This window comes from Stomoxys calcitrans, chromosome 4 (genome assembly GCF_963082655.1).
Source record: "Stomoxys calcitrans chromosome 4, idStoCalc2.1, whole genome shotgun sequence".
Classification (NCBI taxonomy): Eukaryota; Metazoa; Arthropoda; class Insecta; order Diptera; family Muscidae; genus Stomoxys; species Stomoxys calcitrans.
This window is the reverse complement of record NC_081555.1, coordinates 51,068,138-51,090,008: the sequence shown is the minus strand read 5'-3', so window position 1 is coordinate 51,090,008 and position 21,871 is coordinate 51,068,138. Positions and strand designations below refer to the sequence as shown.

General features: G+C 37.6%; 1 protein-coding gene across 4 annotated transcripts in view; it reads left to right on the top strand.

Moving 5' to 3' along the window:
- Window positions 1-16,748, top strand: part of LOC106094111 (ras-related protein Rap-2b) — a 209,739-nt gene extending 192,991 nt beyond the window's left edge. For all 4 annotated transcript variants that reach the window (XM_059367459.1, XM_059367458.1, XM_059367460.1 and 1 more), the window contains 2 exons: window positions 13,108-13,200; window positions 16,058-16,748. In XM_059367459.1, the coding sequence (XP_059223442.1) occupies window positions 13,108-13,200; window positions 16,058-16,363 (399 nt within the window). In that variant the 3' untranslated portion in view covers window positions 16,364-16,748. The remainder of the gene's footprint in view (window positions 1-13,107; window positions 13,201-16,057) is intronic.
- Window positions 16,749-21,871: the final 5,123 nt, after the last annotated feature.

Below are 21,871 nucleotides of genomic sequence, written 5' to 3'. Positions count from 1 at the left end.
AAAAAACCCACCGCCATGGCAATCATGGCGCGGAACTTGAAGCTTGGAGTTGTTTTATGCAAAAAAGGTAAACACTCACATCGTTTCGCATGGCCTCACAAGCCTCCTGCTAATGGAAATCGTAGGCCCAGGGAAATGCAAAGTATGGCATTTCCTAACATGAGAATTTTCAATATCGCCATAAATGCCACCGCATGAACTAACAATCCCAGGCAAAGCAAAACTTTAAAGGCAAAAAAATTGATTCTCGCCCTAGTTATTAATGCCTGAATTGACATGGGTTCAGTTGTTTTGTGGGTTTGTCACATCTCTGCTGAGCCAAAAGTAAAATGTGAGAAATTAGTAAGGCACTCTACACCCACTGAAAGATGCCATACAATGTATCCGAGACCTTAATAGGCATTTTCGATTTGTTTATTCAGGTGCCGGGAAGCATATAGAGCTCATGCATACATTAAGTCATCCAATAACACCACAACCACAAAAGAGATGGAGAATCAAAAACCGATTAGTTTTTTTTTTCTTTTTCAGCGCGTACTTTCTCAATCGAGCATGAATTTCTCATTTTCCATAGCTTGGAACTTGGAAAAAATTCACAAAAAATGGAAAGCTCTATTGTCAGTGATATTAAGCTTTAATCGAAAAGTGTTTTCTATGTGAATGTGTTTGCTTTGCCTATAATGACCCAAGAAATTGAGTGCTAAGTTATTTAAACTCTTGGTGTGTGCAATCCAATTCACCCAGACAGTTTAAGCCACAAAAGCTGGAGAAGGAAATGTGCCCATTAAACCAACCCGATAACAGTAAAATACCAAATATCCTTTCAGTGACCACATCCGATAATTCAGGCGTATAATCAAAAAAGTAAAACTCCTTCTGTTTGCCAATTCGGCACACGCAGAGCTACACGAGGTTTTGTATGACTTTCTTTCTCGGCATCCTCACAGCTTCTTTAAAAAATCGTAGCATGCAAAGTTTAGTCACTCAGCATTTTTTTCCTATCACAGAGTGATCGGCTACAATGGACAATTTAAGAGACGCTTTAATTAAATCCCATTGAGTAAATGAAACCGAGACGTCCTAACTCTATGCAGGGAAGATGCAGTTTACAACTACATTACAACCTTACAGGAAATGCGATGAGTTTGGTGTTGAATATACGATCACGACCTTGTTGCAGCAAGGACGCTGGACGTCGAGAAACTGCATTAGCACTCCATTGCAACGGCATACACCACTCGACAGAATTAACTGCTTGATGTAAGCACTCATTGTTCCAATGAAATAGCGACGTAATTTCCATACAATCTCTGACTTCTGAATATTTCCCACCGCCAAATAGGTTTCGAGAATAGGATCTTCCTAAGCTTAGAAGCCTCAGATGTATCCTCCACGGAGCTGCAGAATTAAAACCAGTATTTTTTCTGAGCCTTTTTCATGTCGTCCCTGTATTTTCTTAGCTCAGCCTTTAGCGCTGTTGACGACTATTCTGCAGCCCTTTCTAACATCTACCAGTTTTGGGATCCACTATGACGGTGACGGTTTGCTCCTTGGCTCTAGGACATGATTCGCTCGTCATCCGCTTAACCATTATGTCTATGTCCTCCACAGATTCCGAGGGACCACTTCTGAAGTATTTTCCCCACGGCTGAAACTAATACAGTTGCATACACTTTCGCTCATATCCCCCGATACAAAGGTAAAACCTAGTACCTCCTGCCTGTTTCTGGCAATAAAGGTAGGTTTACTCCCCATACAACAAATCTCCCGATTGCAACTTCTACGAATTTAACAAGTAAGAGCGTGTTAAGTTAGGCCAAGCCGAATCTTGTACACCCTCCAACAAGGAGGTATCTCTTTTTAGGCAAACAAAGAATATTGAATAAGAATATTATGCTATTGGAGCTATATCAAGTTATAGTCCGATTCGGATCATAAATGAATGCCGAACATTGTAGAAGTCTTTGTGTAATATTTCAATTGATTCGGATATGAATGGCGCCTTATAGGGGCTCAAAAAGCCAAATCGGGAGATATGTTTATATGGGAGCTGTATCAAGCTATTGATCGATTAAGACATGAGAGAAGCCGTTGTACAAAACTTCTGCCAAATCGAATGAGAATTGCGCCCTCTAGAGGCTCAAGAAGTCAAGATCCCAGATCGGTTTATATGGCAGCTATACCAGGTTATGTACCGATTTTCGCCATACTAAGCACATTTATTGAAAGGCATAACAAAACACCTCATGCTAAATTTCAATCAAATCGGATGATAATTTTGCGCTCTATTGGCTCAAGAAGTCAAGATCCAAGATCGGTTTATATGACAGCTATACCAGATTATGAACCTATTTAAATCATACTTAACAAAATTGTTGGAAGTGTTACCAAAACACTACGTGCAAAATTTCAGTCAAATCGGATGAGAATTGTGCCTTCTAGAGGCTCAAGAAGTCAAGACCCAAGATCGCTTTATATGGCAGATATATCAAAACATGAACCGATTTGGCCCATTTTGCAAAATTTCAAGCGGCTACCTTTATTCCTTCGAAAGGTAGCGTGCTTTCGACAGACGGACGGACAGACGGACGGACAGACGGACGTACATGGCTCGACTTTAAATGACATGACGATCAAGAATATATATACCACAACGTTATATAGATGTCATTTAAACATATTTCCTGATTAGGCTTCTTGAGCCTCTAGTGGGCGCTTTTCATATCCAATTTCGGTGAATTTTTCACATGCAGCTCTATTTTGAATAACTATTCCCTGGAAACTTTTCCCCTATTCTTCAACTTCGAAAAAGGGAAAAGTCTCCATGGTAAAAAAGTAGGTATTCTTAACAGAAATAAAAGGGAATAATAACAAGTAAAAAGGCATTAAGTTCGGCCGGGCCGAACTTTGGATACCCACCACCTCGGGTATATATGTAAACCCCATTTCGTCACAATCAGGAGAAAATTGGATTACTTAAGCACCCAAATTCGACACGGACAATGAGTGGTGTAATATATATGTCGCTTTTCAATTTTGTAGAACAAAATATTGGTCTCTCTGACAGATATATCCAAATATAAACCGATTTGCACCATATTAATTTCAGATATCGTGAGGATCAGAAAAACTCACTGTTTCAAATTTCAGCGCAATCTGCTAATAAATAAAACATTTATGGGCTTCAGTCCCCTTATCGGCAGATCGATCTATATATAGTCCAATCTGAACCAAACTTAGGTCGGATATTGGGAAGTCTTAACCTACTCACTGTTTCAAATTTCATGGAAATCGGATAATAAATAAAGCTTTTATTGGCTTCAGACCCCTTTTCGGCGGATCGGTCTATATGGCACCTATATCTAAATATAGTCCGATCTAACCCATATTTAGGTCGGGTATCAGGAAGCTAAAAATAACTCACTGTTTCAAATTTTAGCGAAATCGGTTAAAAAATAAAGCTTTTATGGGACCCTTCAGACCCTTTATCGGCAGATCGGTCTATATGACAGCTGTGTCTAAATGTAGTCCGATCTGTACCATAGTTGGGTCGGATGTTGGGAGTCTTAAAACTGCTCACTATTTCAAATTTCAGTAAAATCGGATAAAAATAAAGTTTTTATGGGCATTAGACCCTTTATCGGAAAATCGGTCTATGTAGCAGCTATATCCAAATATGGTCCGATTTGGCCCGTTTAAGAACTTAACCAGCGTGCATCGAAAAGACGTATATTTGCCAAATTTCAGCTCAATATCTCAATTTTTAAGGCTCTAGAGTGATTACAACAGACGGACAGATGGATAGACGGACACATGGATATCGTTAAATCGTCTTAGAATTTTACGACGATTCGAAATACAATATATATACTTTGTAGGGAAATTGATATTTCGATGTGTTGCAAACGGAATGACTAAATGAATATACCCCCTATCCTAGGGTGGTGGGTATAAAAAAGGGGAAAATAAAAATACAAAATTTGGGAAAATTTATAAAAAATAAGTTTAATTGTTTTTATAAAAAAAATTATAACACTTCTTACTATTTACGAACAATTTATTTTGTACGGATATTATTTTTCACTTTTTCGTCAAAAACAAGTACAAAATTTAATAGGTTCTCCCGGCTTAAATATGTCATGAACCCATTACAGAAGGTTTGCATTCGTTTTTCAGATTTATTGACAATAAAAGACAACAATATTAGAATACTAAAAGAAGATCCCTTTTCATTGAGCTTACAGTAGCATCGGGCGACATTCATTGATAAGCAAGAAGTATTTTGCCTGTTCCTTAATGGAATGTTCGTGGGCAAATTTGCATTACATTACACTTCAGACCATCAATTACTCAAGAATACTTGGTGCCACGTATGGCAGCATTTACACCACAGGAATATGAATAACCCATAAGTCGCTTTTCGGCAGCTATATGACCAACAGCCGTCCCAACCAACAAGAAAAGCGGCCGGCGCCCGGAAATGTCTATTAAATCTTCAAGTTATAGCTCTTTAAATGTAGGTCTTTACAAGATATATTCATTTAGTTGTCGTAGCTGCCCAACAATAAAATATTGAGTACAGACATTTTTATACCCACTACCGAAGGATGGGGGTATATTCATTTTGTCATTCCGCTGGCAAACACATCGAAATATCCATTTCCGACCCTATGAAGTATTGGATTGCCCAAAAAGTAACTGCGGATTTTTTAAAAGAAAGTAAATGCATTTTTAATAAAACTTAGAATGAACTTTAATCAAATATACTTTTTTTACACTTTTTTTCTAAATTAAGTTCGAAGATGGGCTATATCGGACTATATCCTGATATAGCCCCCATATAGACCGATCCCCCGATTTAGTGTCTTAGGCCCATAAAAGCCACATTTATTATCTTATTATGCTGAAATTTGGGACAGTGAGTCGTGTTAGACCCATCGACATCCTCCTTCAACTTGGTCCAGATCGGTTCAGATTTGAATACAGCTGCCATATAAACCGATCCGTCGATTAAGTACAGTGAGTTGTGTTAGGGACTTCGACATCCCTCTTTAATTTGCATCAGATCGGTTCAGATTTGGATATAGCTGCCATATAGACCAATCTCTGGATTTAATGTTTTTGGCCCATAAAAGGCAAAAGGGGATGTCCCCTATATATGCAGTGCATTGCGTTGCCAATTAGGAAAGTAAAGGGTTGGAGGGGGGAAAGAGGGAGTAGTGTTTATTGATATTCGTCGATTCCACATACGAATGGTTCGGGCGAAAAATTAATTTTCTCGGTAATGCATAGTTCGGTCGACTGGCCAATCAATTACAAACGGGTGTGAGTTCCTGGCAAGTCTTGTATTCCTGGTGAACATCCTTACGTCAGGGATAAGCAGACGAATATCCCTGAAACACACGCCATGAAAATAACGATAGCGCAATACAACGCTACCCTCATTCCGACGATGTTCAAGAGAAGCAATAGAGTTGGATACCCTACTGTTCCCAATCAACACCATCGCTCTCCGTTGAATACGGTCAAGTAGCTCCAAGGATGATTTTGGAGCTCCTGCCCAAATATGAGAGTTATATTCCATCCTCGGCCTGATGTAGGTAGTACAGATATTGAAAAGATCAGAAGAGGTGAAATATTTCTTGTACCGCTTAAGAAAACCCAAACACTTGAATGCTTCTTTCGACACTTTGAATACGTGTTTTGACCAACGGACTTCACATTGTATCTTGATGGCCAGAACATCAAAAGCATCTGATTGTTCAATATCTATACCGTCGATAGATATCGACGATTGAAGTGGGCTTGTGAGACAAGAAACAGCACTGCGACTTCTGTGCGTTAAAGTCTACTCTGTTCATTCTACCCCACTCTGAAATGGCCAACAAATCCTGGGAGAGCGTCTCATCCATAATGCTGGGCCTATGGTCGGATGAATATGAATGACGCAGACTACTATCATCGACAAATGAGTAGACTGGATTCGAAGTCTGACCCAATAGATAGTCAATGAAAATAAGAAAAAGGGAAGGGGAAAGGACAGAGCCTTGTAGCACACCTGAGGTCAATGTATACTCATCGAATGAGAACCCATTTACAACAACTCGTTTAGTGCGGTCTCTGAGAAAGCTCGATATAAATCGAACGAAGTTATTACTGACTCCAAAAGCGACAAGCTTTGATAAAAGTGCACCGTGCCAGACCCTATCAAATGCTTTGGAGATATCCAGAGCCATGACCTTACTCTCACCAAACTGGTGAATAGAGCGACTCCATCGTAACGACAAAAATTCCATTAGGTGTCCGTAAAACGATTTCTGCGGAACCCATACTGTCTGTTGCTAACAAAGCCATTGGACTCTAATGGTTAACCATACTCTCCATAACCTTGGAGAGCACAGATCATATCGCAATTGGCCGGTAATTCGCAGGGTTGGGGGATGAGCTGAACGTTCGCAACCTTCCAACGCGCCGGGAAAACTCCCGCACGGTAAGCAAGGTTGAAAAGGTTGGGTAGTGGACGAGCAAGCGTCGAAGAACACTTACAAAGGATAAGTGTTGATACATTATCCGGGCCCGGAGATTTATTAACTTCGAGATCCGAGATCCCTTTAGGGTCCACCTGTTCGAAATAATATCTGAGGCATCGAACTAGGTACAATATCAATCACGGGGAGTGGTTGGTTGCTAAACGGCAATGAAGAATTTCCTGCAAACATTTCAGCCAGTAGATTAGCCTTATCAACCGGTGTCGATGGGTTGCCATTTACTCTTTTTACGAATGACCAAAAGCTCTTTCTTCCCCTCGGAGAAGCAATAACTTTGGCACCAAGACGCTGTTCGTAAAGAAACTTTTGGTGTCTAAGTACTTTGGCACACGAAGCTCTTGCCTGTTTGCGGAGTATTTCGGTATTGGTATTTTTGTTCAGAAGAAGAAAAGAGGATGCCTTTAGGACCTATGTATCCTCTTTTGATCTGACAGCGGATTATAACGAAAGGTGGTTTACATATATACCCCAGGTGGTGGGTATCCAAAGTTCGGCCCGGCCGGACTTAACTCCTTTTTACTTGTTTAACAACATTTCTAATTTATTTTTGCTTATTTTTCCATTTCATGTTCTTTTTTCTAACAAATAATAGTCAAATGTTTATCCAAAATAAAACAGCTGAAGAAAAAAAGCTGTTTTCGAAAATTCGAGATTCCGTCTCCCAAATATTTCCTCTGCCCATTCCATCAGAATAAGAGGATTTTATTCGAAGAAGAAATTAATTGACTGGTAGTTAATTCGCAGGAAATTTTAAGAATTAGCCTGATATTGTTTTGGTATGACTTCCAAGTATGATCCTAATCAGTCCATAAGCTGATATAGCTGTCATTTTTATACCCACCACCATAAGATGGAGGTATACCAACCTGAAATCTCGCAATATTCGCCTTAGACCCTATGAAGTATATTTATTCTTGATCGCCTCAACATTCTGATTCGATCTAAACATGTCCCTCCGTCTGTCGAAATCATGATAGCGGTCGAATGCGTAAAGCTAGCGGCTTGAAATTTCGCACAGATACTTTATATTGATGTAGGTCGTTGGGGATTGCAAATGAGTCATATCGGTTCAGATTTTGGTATAGTTCCCATATAAACCGATCTCCCGATTTGACTCCTTGAGCCTCTGGAAGCCGGAATTTTTGTCCGATTTGGCTGAAATTGTGCATGTTGTGTTCCGTTATAAATTCCAACAACTGTGTTAATTACCGTACGAATCCGTCTATAACCTGGTGTAGCTCCCATATAAACCGATCTCCCGATTTGACTTCTTTAGCCCTTACAAGACGCAATTTTTGTCCGATTTGGCTAAAATTTTGCATGCGGTGTTCTGTTATGACTTCTAACAACTGTGCCAAATATGGTCCAAATCAGTCTATAACCCGATATAGATCCCATATAAGCCGGTCTCTCGATTATCCTTATTCGGTTAATTTTTGCTGATTTGACAGAAATTTGGTATGTAGAATAAAATTATGCTCCTCAACCAAATTTAGTTTGTTTAAATTTTAAGCAGAATCCATGGTGGTGGGTTTCCAAGAACTTAGAACGGCCGCCTAAACACGTCGAAAGTACGCTTGCTTTCGAACGAATAAAGCTAGCCTCTTGAAATTTTGCAAAAATACTTCTTATTAGTGCAAAAATACTTCTTATTAGTTAATGTTTTGATATAGCTGCCATTTAATGCGATCTTGGATCTCGACTTCTTGGGCCACTAGAGGGCGCAATTGTTATCCGATTTTGTGCCAAAAACTGTAGTGAGTATAGTTCAAATCGGTCCATATCCTAATATTGATGTCATTTAAACCGATCTGGGGTCTTGCCTTCTTAAGCCTCTAGAGATTTCTATCCGATTCGGCTAAAATTTTACATGACGTGTTTTTGATGATTTTTAACAACTGTGCTAAGTATGGTTGGAATCGGTACATAACCTGAAACCTGAAACCTGGCTGAAATTTTGTACAACGACTTTCCAAATTGGCACTTTTTTAATAAATAAAAATAAATATTATTTAGTACAAACTATTTTTTGCAAAGATTTGACAAAGGAAATGCTCCAACGTTTTATCATTTTTCCACATACCCTACGCATGTTATCACTTGCCGCACCGATTTTGCATAAGTGAGCTCGTAGTCCTATATGTTCCGTTATGACACCACAAACTATACTGACCTCCATCTTATTCCTTTCAGTAATAGTCTCGACCTCTCACGATCCGAATCACCCCATAGGATTTTCGCCGTCCTACCGACTGTTTCGATGTTACACAATGTTATATTGTTACGTTTGTAACCCAGGTCCTTAATTGAAGCCTGAGAGGCTTCCGGTTGACCAAGTTTTTCGACTGCAGTTCTCCGGCGTTCACTGCCAAATCGATTGCCACTTCATTCCCTCTTACTCCGTTATGGCGCGGCACCCAAACTGTGCGGATTTTTCCATCCTCGGAGATGACATTAATCTCCATTTTACCGCCCTGGTTGTTATTGCCCGCCTGCAGGATCGTACCGATCTCGATAACACCTCAGCTCTAACCATTTCAAATTTCAAAGAGTTTTCTCTATCCATTCTGACTGTGTGTTGTTCCGAGTGTCCGGCCGTGCTCCGCCGCATTTTATTTTTTTGTTGGTAGGACAAAGTTCATTTTTTTCATAATTCTCATTTTTTATCTTTAACGCGGCGAGCTAAAGATTGATGCTTTTGGTGGCTTGTACACAATAAAATGAGTTATCAATAAAACAAATAATTTCTAGTCTGATAAATATAGTTCCTGTGTGAACTTGGTCACACTTTGTGTCAGCTAAGCTGTATATTGGCATTAAAGTCTCCTATAACGATTTTAATGTCAGGTGCTCAAAAAATATATCCCTGAGTACATTGAGAAAAACTCAATCCTTTAAAGTAAACCAGTTAGCTTCTGCGTATGGATACTTGGAAGAACATTTGCCACCCTATTTATAAAAACAATCAAAACGCTTTACTACATTCAGTGATGATCATTTCGGTTAGTATTTACTGAAATTTTATTTTCATCTTTTTTAGCAACACTCTGAATATGACGTCCCCTTCACTTTCTAAACAAAAGGGTATCGACGACACCGGTACACTCCCAAGAAAGTAAAAAGTTTTCTTATTCTTTGCTATCAAACAATACCGGGGCAAAAGGTTGGTACACCATCTGGCATTGGTATTGTTTGGAATATTTCCCTTTCTAATTTTTTGTTTGGTTAAGCATGGTTGGTGTTCCCATTGTCATTTGAAAATGAGTATTCCTTTTGGCACTCAATCAAGTAACGCAGTGCTAAGCAAGGAGGAAATGTCAAAAAAGTTTAAGCGATCCCTGAAAAAGGAGCGCCACCCCGTATCCTTAACAAATACACTCACTCTCCCACAATTCAATTTATATTCTAATAATTTTTTTTTTGGCATCCAATAACTTTGTAATGGAACAGACGAGCAAACTGGCAAGGATTACAATAGGTTACCATTTATCCTGGTTATTGTCCTTGTTGATGTTTACAGCTTGTTGCTGTAGCTGCTTTCGTTTGTTGTTGTGATTGTATGCAAACTAATAAAGGACGTAGCAAAAAGAATTTGCATTTTTATTACATTCCACTTTCAGCAACAAACATTCATTTAGTCCTCCCCCCACCCCACCCAAGAAACAGGGAGAAAAGGGATTTCCATCATTTTCACTTTCACTTTTGGTTTACTGGACAAATATTTTCCTTCTTTACGATGCTGCCATAAATTTCAGTAACACGCTCTCACCGCCGCAATCTATGCGTCTTTGGTTGCAGGATACCCACCCAGCGCTCCCTGTCTTCGCTTTTGCATCAGAATGCCAGAAGGTTTTTGTTCGCCTCCACATCTTTTGTGTCTTTGAATAAATACAAAGAGAATTTAAATTTGGCTTCTTGACTCTTGTGGCTTTAAAAGACGAATATGAAGTTTATTATCAATGCATAATCAAAACCAAGCATATTTGTTCTACTATCCTTAAAAATGATCTACGCATTGAAGGGCAAAATACATTGAACTCATTTGCTTGTAGAGAACGAGATTAAAGTTTTTTTTAAGTTTTCGAGAGAGGATGACAAAATTCCTTTTAAAGTTTCACCTCGAATTGGACCGTTTCCTTTCCCTTCATTCTCAGTCTCAGTATGTTAATTGATCGACAAGATTCATGTATAAATGTATTGTAGCTCTCATATAAACCTGTCTCACGATTTGACTCATTAAGCATTTTAGCACAATTATGTATTATCCAAATAAATTGCAATGTTTCACTTGAAGTTAACAAGGCGCTACAGGCGGAAATCCGGGCGATCATGGAATGCCTCAGATTGTACAGTGTCAAGATGAAGGCGTAGAGTATGAACATTACCACTTTTTGGTCCAATTCGGACCATAATTGAATTGGTAGTTGGAGACCATAGTAGAAATTATTGTGTAAAATTTCAGCCAATTCTAGTAAGAATTACGCCCTTTAGGGGCTGAAGAAGTAAATTAGGGAGATCGGTTTATATGGCAGCTGTATCAGACTTTAGACCGATTCAGACCATATTTGACACGTATGTTGAAGGGAAAAGCCGTCGGATAATAATTGCACCCTCTAGAGGCTCAAGAAATCAAGAATCACGATCGGTTTATATGACAACTATATCAGGTTATAGACCGATTTGAACCATATTTTTAATTGGAAATCATAACAAAACACCTCATGGAAATTTTCAGCCAAATCGGATCAGAATTGCGCCCTCTAGTGGCTCAAGAAATCAAGATCGGTTTATATGGCAGCTATATCAGGTTATGGACCGATTTAAGCCATACTTAGCACAGTTGTTGGAAGTCATGACGAAACATGTCATGCAAAATTTTAGCCAAATCGGATAGGAATTGCGCTCTTTAGAGGCTCAAGAAATCAAGACCCAAGATCGGATAATATGGCAGCTATATGAAAATATGGACCGATATAGCCCATTTACAATCCCAACCAACCTACACTTATAAGAAGTATTTGTGCAAATCAAGCGGCTAACTTTACTCTTTCAAAAGTTAGCGTGCTTTCGACAGACAGACGGACGGACGGACATGGCTAGATCGACTTAAAATGTCATGACGATCAAGAATATATATACTAGTTAGAGTTATACTAGTTGGAGTTACAAACAGAATGGCGAAATTAGTATACCCACCATTCTATGGTGGAGGGTATAACAAGTAAAAAGGCGTTAAGTTTGGATACCCACCACCTCGGGTGTATATGTAAACCACCTTTCATCAAAATTCGGTGAAAATTGCATACTATTTTCACCGAATAGTATGCAATTTTCCAAATCTGAACCGATCTGAGCCAAATTGACGAAGGATGTTGAGGACCCTAACACAACTCACTGTCCCAAATTTCAACAAAATCGGATAATAAATGTGACTTTAATGGGCCTAATACCCTAAATCGGAGGATCGGTCTATATGGCAGCTATATCCAAATCTGGACCGATCTGAGCCAAACTGACGGTGGATGTCGAAGGGTCTAACAGAACTCACTGTCCCAAATTTCAGCAAAATCGGATAATAAATGTGGCTTTAATGGGCCTAATACCCTAAATCAGAGGATCGGTTTATATGACAGCTATATCCAAATGTAGACCGATCTGGGCCAAATTAACGAAAGATGTCGAAGGTTCTAACACAACTCACTGTCTCAAATTTCAGCAAAATCGGATAATAAATGTGGCTTTTATGGGCCTAAGACCCTAAATCGGCGGATCGGTCTATATGGGGGCTATATCAAGATGTAGTCCGATATAGCCCATCTTCGAACTAAAACTGTTTATGGGCAAAAAAAAAATCTGTGCAAAGTGTCAGCTCAATATTTCTATTTGTGAAGATTGTAGCGTGATTTCAACAGACAGACGGACAGACGGACGGACATGTCTAGATCGTCTTCGATTTTTACGATGATCAAGAATGTGTATACTTTATAGGGTCGGAAATGGATATTTCGATGTGTTGCCAGCGGAATGAAAAAATTAATATACCCCCATCCTTCCGTGGTGGGTATAAAAATGACACCGACAGAATGTACTCCTGTAATACAAGAAAAATTACCTAATTTTTTTTTCCTTTTTCAAAGGCTATCATACGTTTTTCGTTTGTACAATACTTCATTATCCAATATAAGTTGGAAAGCGAAAATCTATGAAAACTAAATATGCATATTTTTATCACAATTTAAGACGCCACTTCTTCGTGGACTTCTTCTTCCTACGTTTCGAACATCGAAAATTAACATTAAAACGCATATAATTAAATTCGTTGACACGTTATTCGCGGCCTTTATATTGAACAACGCCCTATGATATTTAATAGCGTCAACACTGCCAATATAAACAAATTCAAAATAAATCAATGTCAACACTATCTGCGCATATGTACACCAAAAGTGTTTTCATGTATCGATCTTAGCACCACATCTTCATAAATCAGTTGTTGTACATAATAAATATGCATAAGGGTATTTTTGGTTGTGTAATTTTATCCTTTCATCAATTTCAGGTTGAATATGCCACCACAGAATCGGTTGTGACAGTAGACTGGGAAAATGGTTTCGTAGAAGTCTCAGCAGCGAGAAATGAGAATATAACACAGGTAATTTCAAAACACACAAACAGACACATATGTATACTGCCGCTCAAACAAATAAGTTCAATAATTCCTACGTGTTTGAATGACATAACTTCAAGAAATATGACAAGTAGAAAGGCATTAAGTTCGACCGGGCCAAACTTTGGATACCCACCACCTCGGATATATACATTAACCATCTTTCGTCATACTACGGTGAATAATGCATCACTTATGAACCCATAGCAGCTATTTCTAAGTATAGTCCGAGCTCCACTATATTCAGCAAGGCTATGTGAGGGTCTAACACAACTGAATTCATCGGTTAAAAAATTCACCTTTTTTGGTCCTAAGAACTTAAATCGATCTGAATTATATTAAACGCGAATGTCGAAGAGCCTTATACCGCCAACTCTGTCAAATTTCAGCGAAATCGTGTAAAAAACGCTCTATTATTGTTCCAAGAACTTAATTTGGGAGATCGGTATATATGGCAGCTATAACCAAATATAGCCCGATCTTGAATATATTTGGCACGAATGTCGAAGTGTCTAACAGAACACATTATGCTAAATTTCAGCAAAATCGGTTAATAAATTCACCTTTTATGCCTTTAAAACCTTAAATCGGGAGATCGGTACATATGGCTATATCCAAATCTGGACCGATCTGGGCCGTATTAAACAGGGACAACGAGGAGCCTAACACAACTCGATATACCAAATTTCTGCGAAATATAACAATAAATTCGCCATTTATGGGCTCAAGACCATCAATCGAAAGATCAGTCTATATAAGAGCTATATCCAAATCTGGACCGATTTTGGTCGCACTGAGCAGGGTCGTCGAGGAGCATAACACAACTCGCTCTACCAAATTTCAACGAAATCGGACAATAAATAAGCCTTTTATGACAGTTATATCGAAATACGGAGGGATCTTAACCATAATCGGAACGAATATGGAATATGGGCCTAACGCAACTCATTGTACCTAATTTCAGCGAAATCTGTTTAAAAATTCACCTTTTATGGGCCTAAAACCTTAAATCGGGAGATCAGTCTATATGGTAGCTATATCCAAATCTAGTCCTATCTTAGCCGTATTATACAGGGATATTGAGGAGCCTAACACAACGGTATCAAATTTCTGAAAAATCGGACAATTAATCGGACCTTAAATCGACATATTGGTCTATATGGGAACTATATCAAGATATAATCCGATATAGCCCATCTTCGAACTTAACCTGCCTATGGACAAAAATGAATCTGTACAAAGTTTCAGACCTATATCTCTATTTTTAAAGACTGTAACGAGATTTCAACAGACAGACGGAGCTATATCAGGCTATGGACCAATTTGGACCGTACTTGACAGCGTTGTTGGAAATCATAACAGAACCCTACATGCAAAATTACAGGCAAATCGGACGAAAATTGCGGCTTCCAAGGGCTCAAGAAGTCAAATCGGGAGATCGGTTTATATGGGAGCTATATCTAAATCTGAACTGATATGGCCTATTTGGAATCCCCACCGATCTACATCAATATTAAGTATCAGTGCAAAATTACAAGCGTCTAGCTTTACGTGTTTGACCGCTATCGAGATTTCGACAGACGGACGGACGGCGGACAGGGCTAGATCGACTCAGAACGTAGAGACGATCAAGAATATATACACTTTATGGGTTCTTAGACGAATATTTCGAAGTGCTACAAACGGAATGACTGGATTAGTAAGAGGTATACTATGGTGGTGGGTATAACTAGTAAAATCTCTGCCATTTGAGAAAGGGTATAGATTTCTCTTTGATTTTTGTGAAACAATTCAGGTGAGTTTTACTAGGGTCCCTAATATCCGAGCCGAATATGGTTCATACCGAGCCACATTTATGTATACCTGATATATAGACCGATCTGCCGATTCTGGGTCTTAAGCCCTTAAAAGATGAATTTATTACCCAAATACTCTGAACAGTGAGTTCGACTACACCTCTCGATATCCAAACTGATTATGGTCTACATCAGAACACATTTGGATATAGCTTCGATATAGATGGGTCTGTAAATTTAGGGATTTAAGCGCATAACATTCTCGTTTGTTATCCGCGAAGCCGCTAAAATGTGGAACTGAGTCCACCCGATATCGGAACCGAGCATGGTCCACATTAGACCACATTTGGATTTAGCTGCCATGTAGACCGATCTACCGATATGGGATCTAAGGCGCATTTCTTAACCAATCTTGCTGAAATTTAGAACAGTGATTTCCGAACGGGATATGGTGCAAATCGGATCATATTTCGATATAGCTGCCATAAAGACCGATCTGCCGATTAAGAATCTTAAGCCCATAAAAGTCTCATTTATAACCCTATTTCGCTGAAATTTAAAACTGTAACTTGTTATAGGCTGTTCGCAGCTGAACCTAATATGACAGGTCGGCCCATATTTGGCATATTTGGATATAAATATGGATATAGGAGATTTCTAATAAAATAGGATAAAAAAAAACATATGCATGGTGGTGGGTAACCGAAGTTCGGTACGGCCGAACTTAATGCGTTTTTACTTGTCTCCATTGCCTTTTCTCCAGTCTAATATAGATTTTTTCATTTGATGAAATTTTGCTATTGTATTTAAAGTAATCTAATTTATTTTCATTTTAATATGTGTTTTGTTGTTTAATAAATCAGCTATAATTTTTTTCAGTGTATATAGACAAGAGATTCTTTCATACAAATATTATTGTCTCAATAGAACTATTTCGATGTCATTTGATGTTGAATACAAAGAACACAGAACACTCTCTTGTAATTGTTTCATGTACTCATTGATTTTTATGTTTTCTTCTCATATTCAATGCTGCCACTCAATAGGTTTTCAAAGAGTTGCTGTCGCAAGCAAAAATCACCTACAATTTAAGTCCAGCTTTGCGTCGCCGCCGTCAGTCATTACCACAGCAAGTGGGCAACAATGGGCCTGGTACACCGACACACCACAATCAACCGCCCCATCACCACCACCATAATCAAGCCCATTCATCTGCCTCGTCTTCATCATCATCATCCGCGTATGCAGCATCGGCGGCCGCCCATGCACCAACGGCAGCGCAATTGCAACACTTGCAGCGGATACAGGAACGTAGTTTGGGCAGCAAACGTAATTCCTGTGCAATTTCCTAAAAATATCGACAGCAACATCTCCAGCAGCACCCAAATCGGCCGAAAACCAACCAACCAACAACAGCAACAACAATATTAAATTAACAACAACTACAACAGCAATTGCAAGTGCATCTAAAAAACGGAAACTGATACTGATAAATAGAAATAGAAATATATATATATGTATGTATGTTAAATGTATGTATATATGCGTATAGTGACATAAAATATTAATACATCCAAAGGTTTGTAAAATGGGTACATACAGTCGACGAAATTAGTATAAGTTCACTTTTCCAAATGCTTCTTAATTAAAGCAATAAGCTTAAAATGGACCACATTTAGCTTAAAATGGACCGATTCAAGTTCACACGAAATAAAATTATAGGAGAAAAATCTTAAAGTTTTGAGTTCTAAAGAGTTTTGACCTCAGCGCATTGATAAGCATGTCCACCTATGACGCTGAAAGCCCGCGCTCGAATTCTGGATGATGAAAGAATGAAAGAAAAATTATCAGCGGTGGATGGGTCGTTTCCCTTGGGGAGGGTAGTTTTATTACCCTTTATCTTGGAGAAAGGTAGTGTTATTACCCCTACCCTTGGGGAATGGTAGTTTTATTACGCTTTACCTTGGAGAAGGGAATTATTATTAACCTTTCCCTTGGAGAAGGGTAGTTTAATTACCCCTTCCATTGGGGAAGGGTAGTATTATTACCTTTTTCCTTGGAGAAGGGTAGTTTTTTCACCCTTTTCTTTTAGTTTTTTACCCTTTCCCTTGGAGAAGGGTAGTTTTATTACCCATTCCCTTGGAAAAGAGTAGTTTTATTGTCATTTCTCTTGCAGAAGGGTAGTTTTTTACCCTTTACCTTGGAGAAGGGAAGTTTTGTTAACCTTTCCCTTGGAGAATGGTAGCTTTACTGCCCTTTCCCTTGGAGAATGGTAGTTTTATTACCATTTTCCTTGGAGAAGGGTGGTTTTATTACCCTTTTCCTTGGAGAAGGGTAGTTTTATTACCCCTTTCCTTGGAGAATGGTAGTTTTATTACCCTTTCTTTTGAAATTGGATGTTTTATTAACATTTTCCTTGGAGAAGGGTAATGCTGGCAACATTTGTGAGGTACTATGTCATGTAAAACTTCTCTCCAAAGAGGTGTCGCACTGCGGCACACCGTTCGGACTCGGCTATAAATAGTAGGCCCCTTATCTTTGAGCTTAAACTTGACTCGGAATGCACTCATTGATATGTGAGAAGTTTGCTCCTGTTCCTTAGTGGAATGTTCATGGGCAAAATTTGCAATTTACCTACGAGAAAAGTAGTTTTTTACACTTTCCCTTGGGAAAGGGTAGCTTTATAACCCTTTACCTTGGAGAAGGATAGTTTTCTAACCCGTTACGTTTGAGAAGAGTAGTTTTATTAACTTTTCCCTTCAGGGAGGGTAGTTTTATTACCCTTTTCCTTGGAGAAGGGTAGTTTTATTACCCTTTTCCTTGGAGAAGGGTAGTTTTAATGCCTTTTTAGTTTCATTAATCTTAATTTAGTTTTATTACCATTTACCTTGGAGAAGGGTAGTTTTATCAACCTTTCCCTTGCGAAGGAGTGGTTTTATTACCCTTTGCTTTGGGGAGGGATGGTTTTATTACCATTTCCCTTGGAGAAGGGTAGTTTTACTACCCGTTGCCTTAGAGGAGAGTAGTTTTATTAACCTTTTCCTTGGAGAAGGGTATTTTTATTAACCCTTTCCTTTGAGAAGGGTAGTTTTATTACCCTTTTCCTTGAAGAAGGGTTGTTTTCTTACCCTTTTCGTTGGAAAAGGGTAGTTTTTGAACCTTTCCCTGGGAGAAGGATAATTTTATTACTCTTTTCCATGGGAAGGATAGTTTTATTACCCTTTTCCTTGGAGAAGGGTTGTTTTATTAACCTTTTCCTTGGAGAAGGATAGTTTTATTAACCTTTCTCTTGGAGAAGCGTAATTTTATTACCCTTTTCCTTGAAAAAAGGCAGTTTTATTGTCCTTTCTTTTAGAGAAAGGTAGTTTTAGTACCCTTTCCCTTGGATAATGGTGTTTTTATTAACCTCTCCCTTGGAGAGGGACAGTTTTATTAACCTATTCCTTGGAGAAGGTTAGTTTTATTACATATTTCTCTTGACTCAATTGTAAGTTCGATCATAATGGAACTCTATTGTAAGCCAAGATGATAGAAGACAGATAAATTCTACAATATTGTTGTTGTATGTATAGGTGAAACGCTAAATAGTGCCAGGATTTCATTACATGGCGGAAGCTCAGCAACGAAACTTTAACTATAGTTTTTTCTAGGAAAAGTGAACTTATAAAATTTTCATCTACTAGATGCATCTGTCTGTATACAAATGTCTATGTTAGAATATCGAAATGAGTTAAGTATTGTGTTAGTTGTAGTGGTACTTTACCAATATCCTTTCCTGCATCTGTCCCTATTGACATCTTCTTCCTTCACATGGTCCTTAAGGGGTGGCAACGGCAATAGCAATATTGATGATGTTGCTTTCAAAATATTTTTATTAATAAATTTCAAATGCAGGAAAAGCAGATGGAATGCATGTGACTTGGCTTTATGTAGAACTTGAAACTGGTACCTATTGATAACTAAATGAACTACACTACTACACATTTCAAAGCCAGTTGAAATGAAATGGAATGCAATGCAATAAAAACCAGTGACAATGCAATATGGTAAAATCTAAACTTGTTCTATAGAATACAATTTTTAAAGAGTAGTTTCTTGTTTTTGGTATTAAGTACTACCAAATACTATTTAAACAATTGTTACAATGTACTATTGACATTTACATTGTAGTAGAATTAACCAAGAATTATTTATTTTATATTCCCTATAATTTAAATACATCATATCCAAATTAAAAATTCAATTAAAAGCATTATTTCAGCAGGCTGGACAATAGTCCCAATGTTAAATAAAGGGTGATTTTTTTGAGGTTAGGATTTTCATGCATTAGTATTTGACAGATCACGTGGGATTTCAGACATGGTGTCAAAGAGAAAGATGCTCAGTATGCTTTGACATTTCATCATGAATAGACTTACTAACGAGCAACGCTTGCAAATCATTGAATTTTATTACCAAAATCAGTGTTCGGTTCGAAATGTGTTCAAATTTTGACAAATTTTGTTCAGCGATGAGGCTCATTTCTGGTTGAATGGCTACGTAAATAAGCAAAATTGCCGCATTTGGAGTGAAGAGCAACCAGAAGCCGTTCAAGAACTGCCCATGCATCCCGAAAAATGCACTGTTTGGTGTGGTTTGTACGCTGGTGGAATCATTGGACCGTATTTTTTCAAAGATGCTGTTGGACGCAACGTTACGGTGAATGAACACATTTCGAACCGAACACTGATTTTGGTAATAAAATTCAATGATTTGCAAGCGTTGCTCGTTAGTAAGTCTATTCATGATGAAATGTCAAAGCATACTGAGCATCTTTCTCTTTGACACCATGTCTGAAATCCCACGTGATCTGTCAAATACTAATGCATGAAAATCCTAACCTCAAAAAAATCACCCTTTATTTGACAACCAAGAAGGGTTCAATAAAACGATTTTAACGGAACAATTCAATTGTTATGCAAACAACATTTGGGAATGTTTGCTTTACTTTTCCATTTGCTTCTTCCATTAACGTATGGGCAATTCTTTAATATCCAGATATGGTGTTTGGTACATGCATTTCATTTACTTATAAAAACCTTAGATAAGTTAATATTTCCTCATTACAAGTCTTTATACAAACTAGAAATACAAATAAAATCTTTGCAAACTTATAAATGTAATCACAATTAATCCTTGTTGCAAATATACCAGCCTACATAACAAAATAATACGGGTTTCAAAGTTGAAGTAACAAAAGAAAAACTAATTTAATTTTCAAACAATTAAGATAACGAGAAAATAAACAAAACTAAATTAATATTATTAAAAGAATCCAATAATCCAAAGAACCCAACATACATAGTTACATTGAATAAATAAGGAGTAAACTGATCAATTTCGATTATAGCTGGATGACAGTGAAGAAATTTGAGATACAGAGGCAAAATCATGGCGAATCACAATTTAACAACGTCCAGTGCACAATTAAGAAGGAAAAGTCACTTGCACAACAGCAAAATAATTTACGATACAACTCTATGAGGATGAGCGTAGAATTCCTACTCTTCTGTCAAACTACTGCACACTGTCAATTTGACATTCGAAAGTACATTAAAATATTTGTTATTCTAAATGTGAAAATTATTAACTAAAACACACAAAATGTAAAAAAGAACCAAATTGAGAACAAACATTAAAATCTAAGCAATCCAATTGAAATTGGAATATTTCTTCAGTTGGGATGGTGACTTTACCTGCTTAATTGCACAACGACAACTTCCATTACAGAAAAGGGAGGAAAATAATAAAACCACGACATAGAGAGTATTTTTTCTCTATAAAAGGAAAGTTTTAAATAAAATGTGTTTAACATTTCTTTAACACAACCAATTAGAAGGAAATTGATCAATTTATCTGCTGTAAAAACATTTATTAAAATAGCCATTCACCATTTAAAACTCGCAACTACGGTTTCTCTATTACATTAATATATCACAAAAAAATTCAAAAAGAATGAACCAACAAAAATCAACACATTATCTTTTTTTTTAAATCTCCATTTTCAAAGAAAAACTGAACAAAATAAATACAGGATATTAAATTGAAACTAAAAACCTTCATAAATCTCAATACAATTGAAAATAAAATTACTTATATAAAAATTAATTTATAATTATACATTACACAAAAAAAAATGGAAACGTTTAAGATCGGCCGTTCCGAACTTTGGATACTCACCACCATGGGTATACATCTTCCCAAAATTTTGTTAACATTTGTCAACTCAAGAAATATTTTTCGGTTAAAGATATCGAGGGGACCAAAACTACGCACTCTTCTTCATTTTTTTTAATACGAGGGTTGCTTTTTATATTTCGGGATTGGACAACCCTTGTGTTTCAATCAAAAGCAAAGTTATTTTATGGCAAGCGAAGTTTGTCTGGATAACAAGTCTTTAACTTTGTGTGTGTTGTTGATGTTAGATGTCTCTTTGAAGAGATGTTGGCTGTTAGAATTGAACTTTCTCTTACTGCGCTATAAGAAGAGGTTGAATAACAAGACCTAACATTTCATTCAGAGGGCATGCTTCTACCATTGCACTGCTCACTAATTAGTGGGTAGGTGGAAGCATGTTATCTTTTTGTGGCATAGCAGTCTGACGAGGTCCTTGGCAAAGGCCGAAATCGCGATCATTGAAACCCGCCCCTTGATACATTTAACACACCACAAATGTTGAGACTCTTTAAAGTGTTTTTGTTGTTTTGTTTTGAAATAGAAGCAAGAGATAAAAACACATTGGTCTAAACTGGTTAAACCAACAACAAAATGAAATTTTGTGACCAAACTAAAGAAGCGCAAAAGAATGAATTACTACTAAA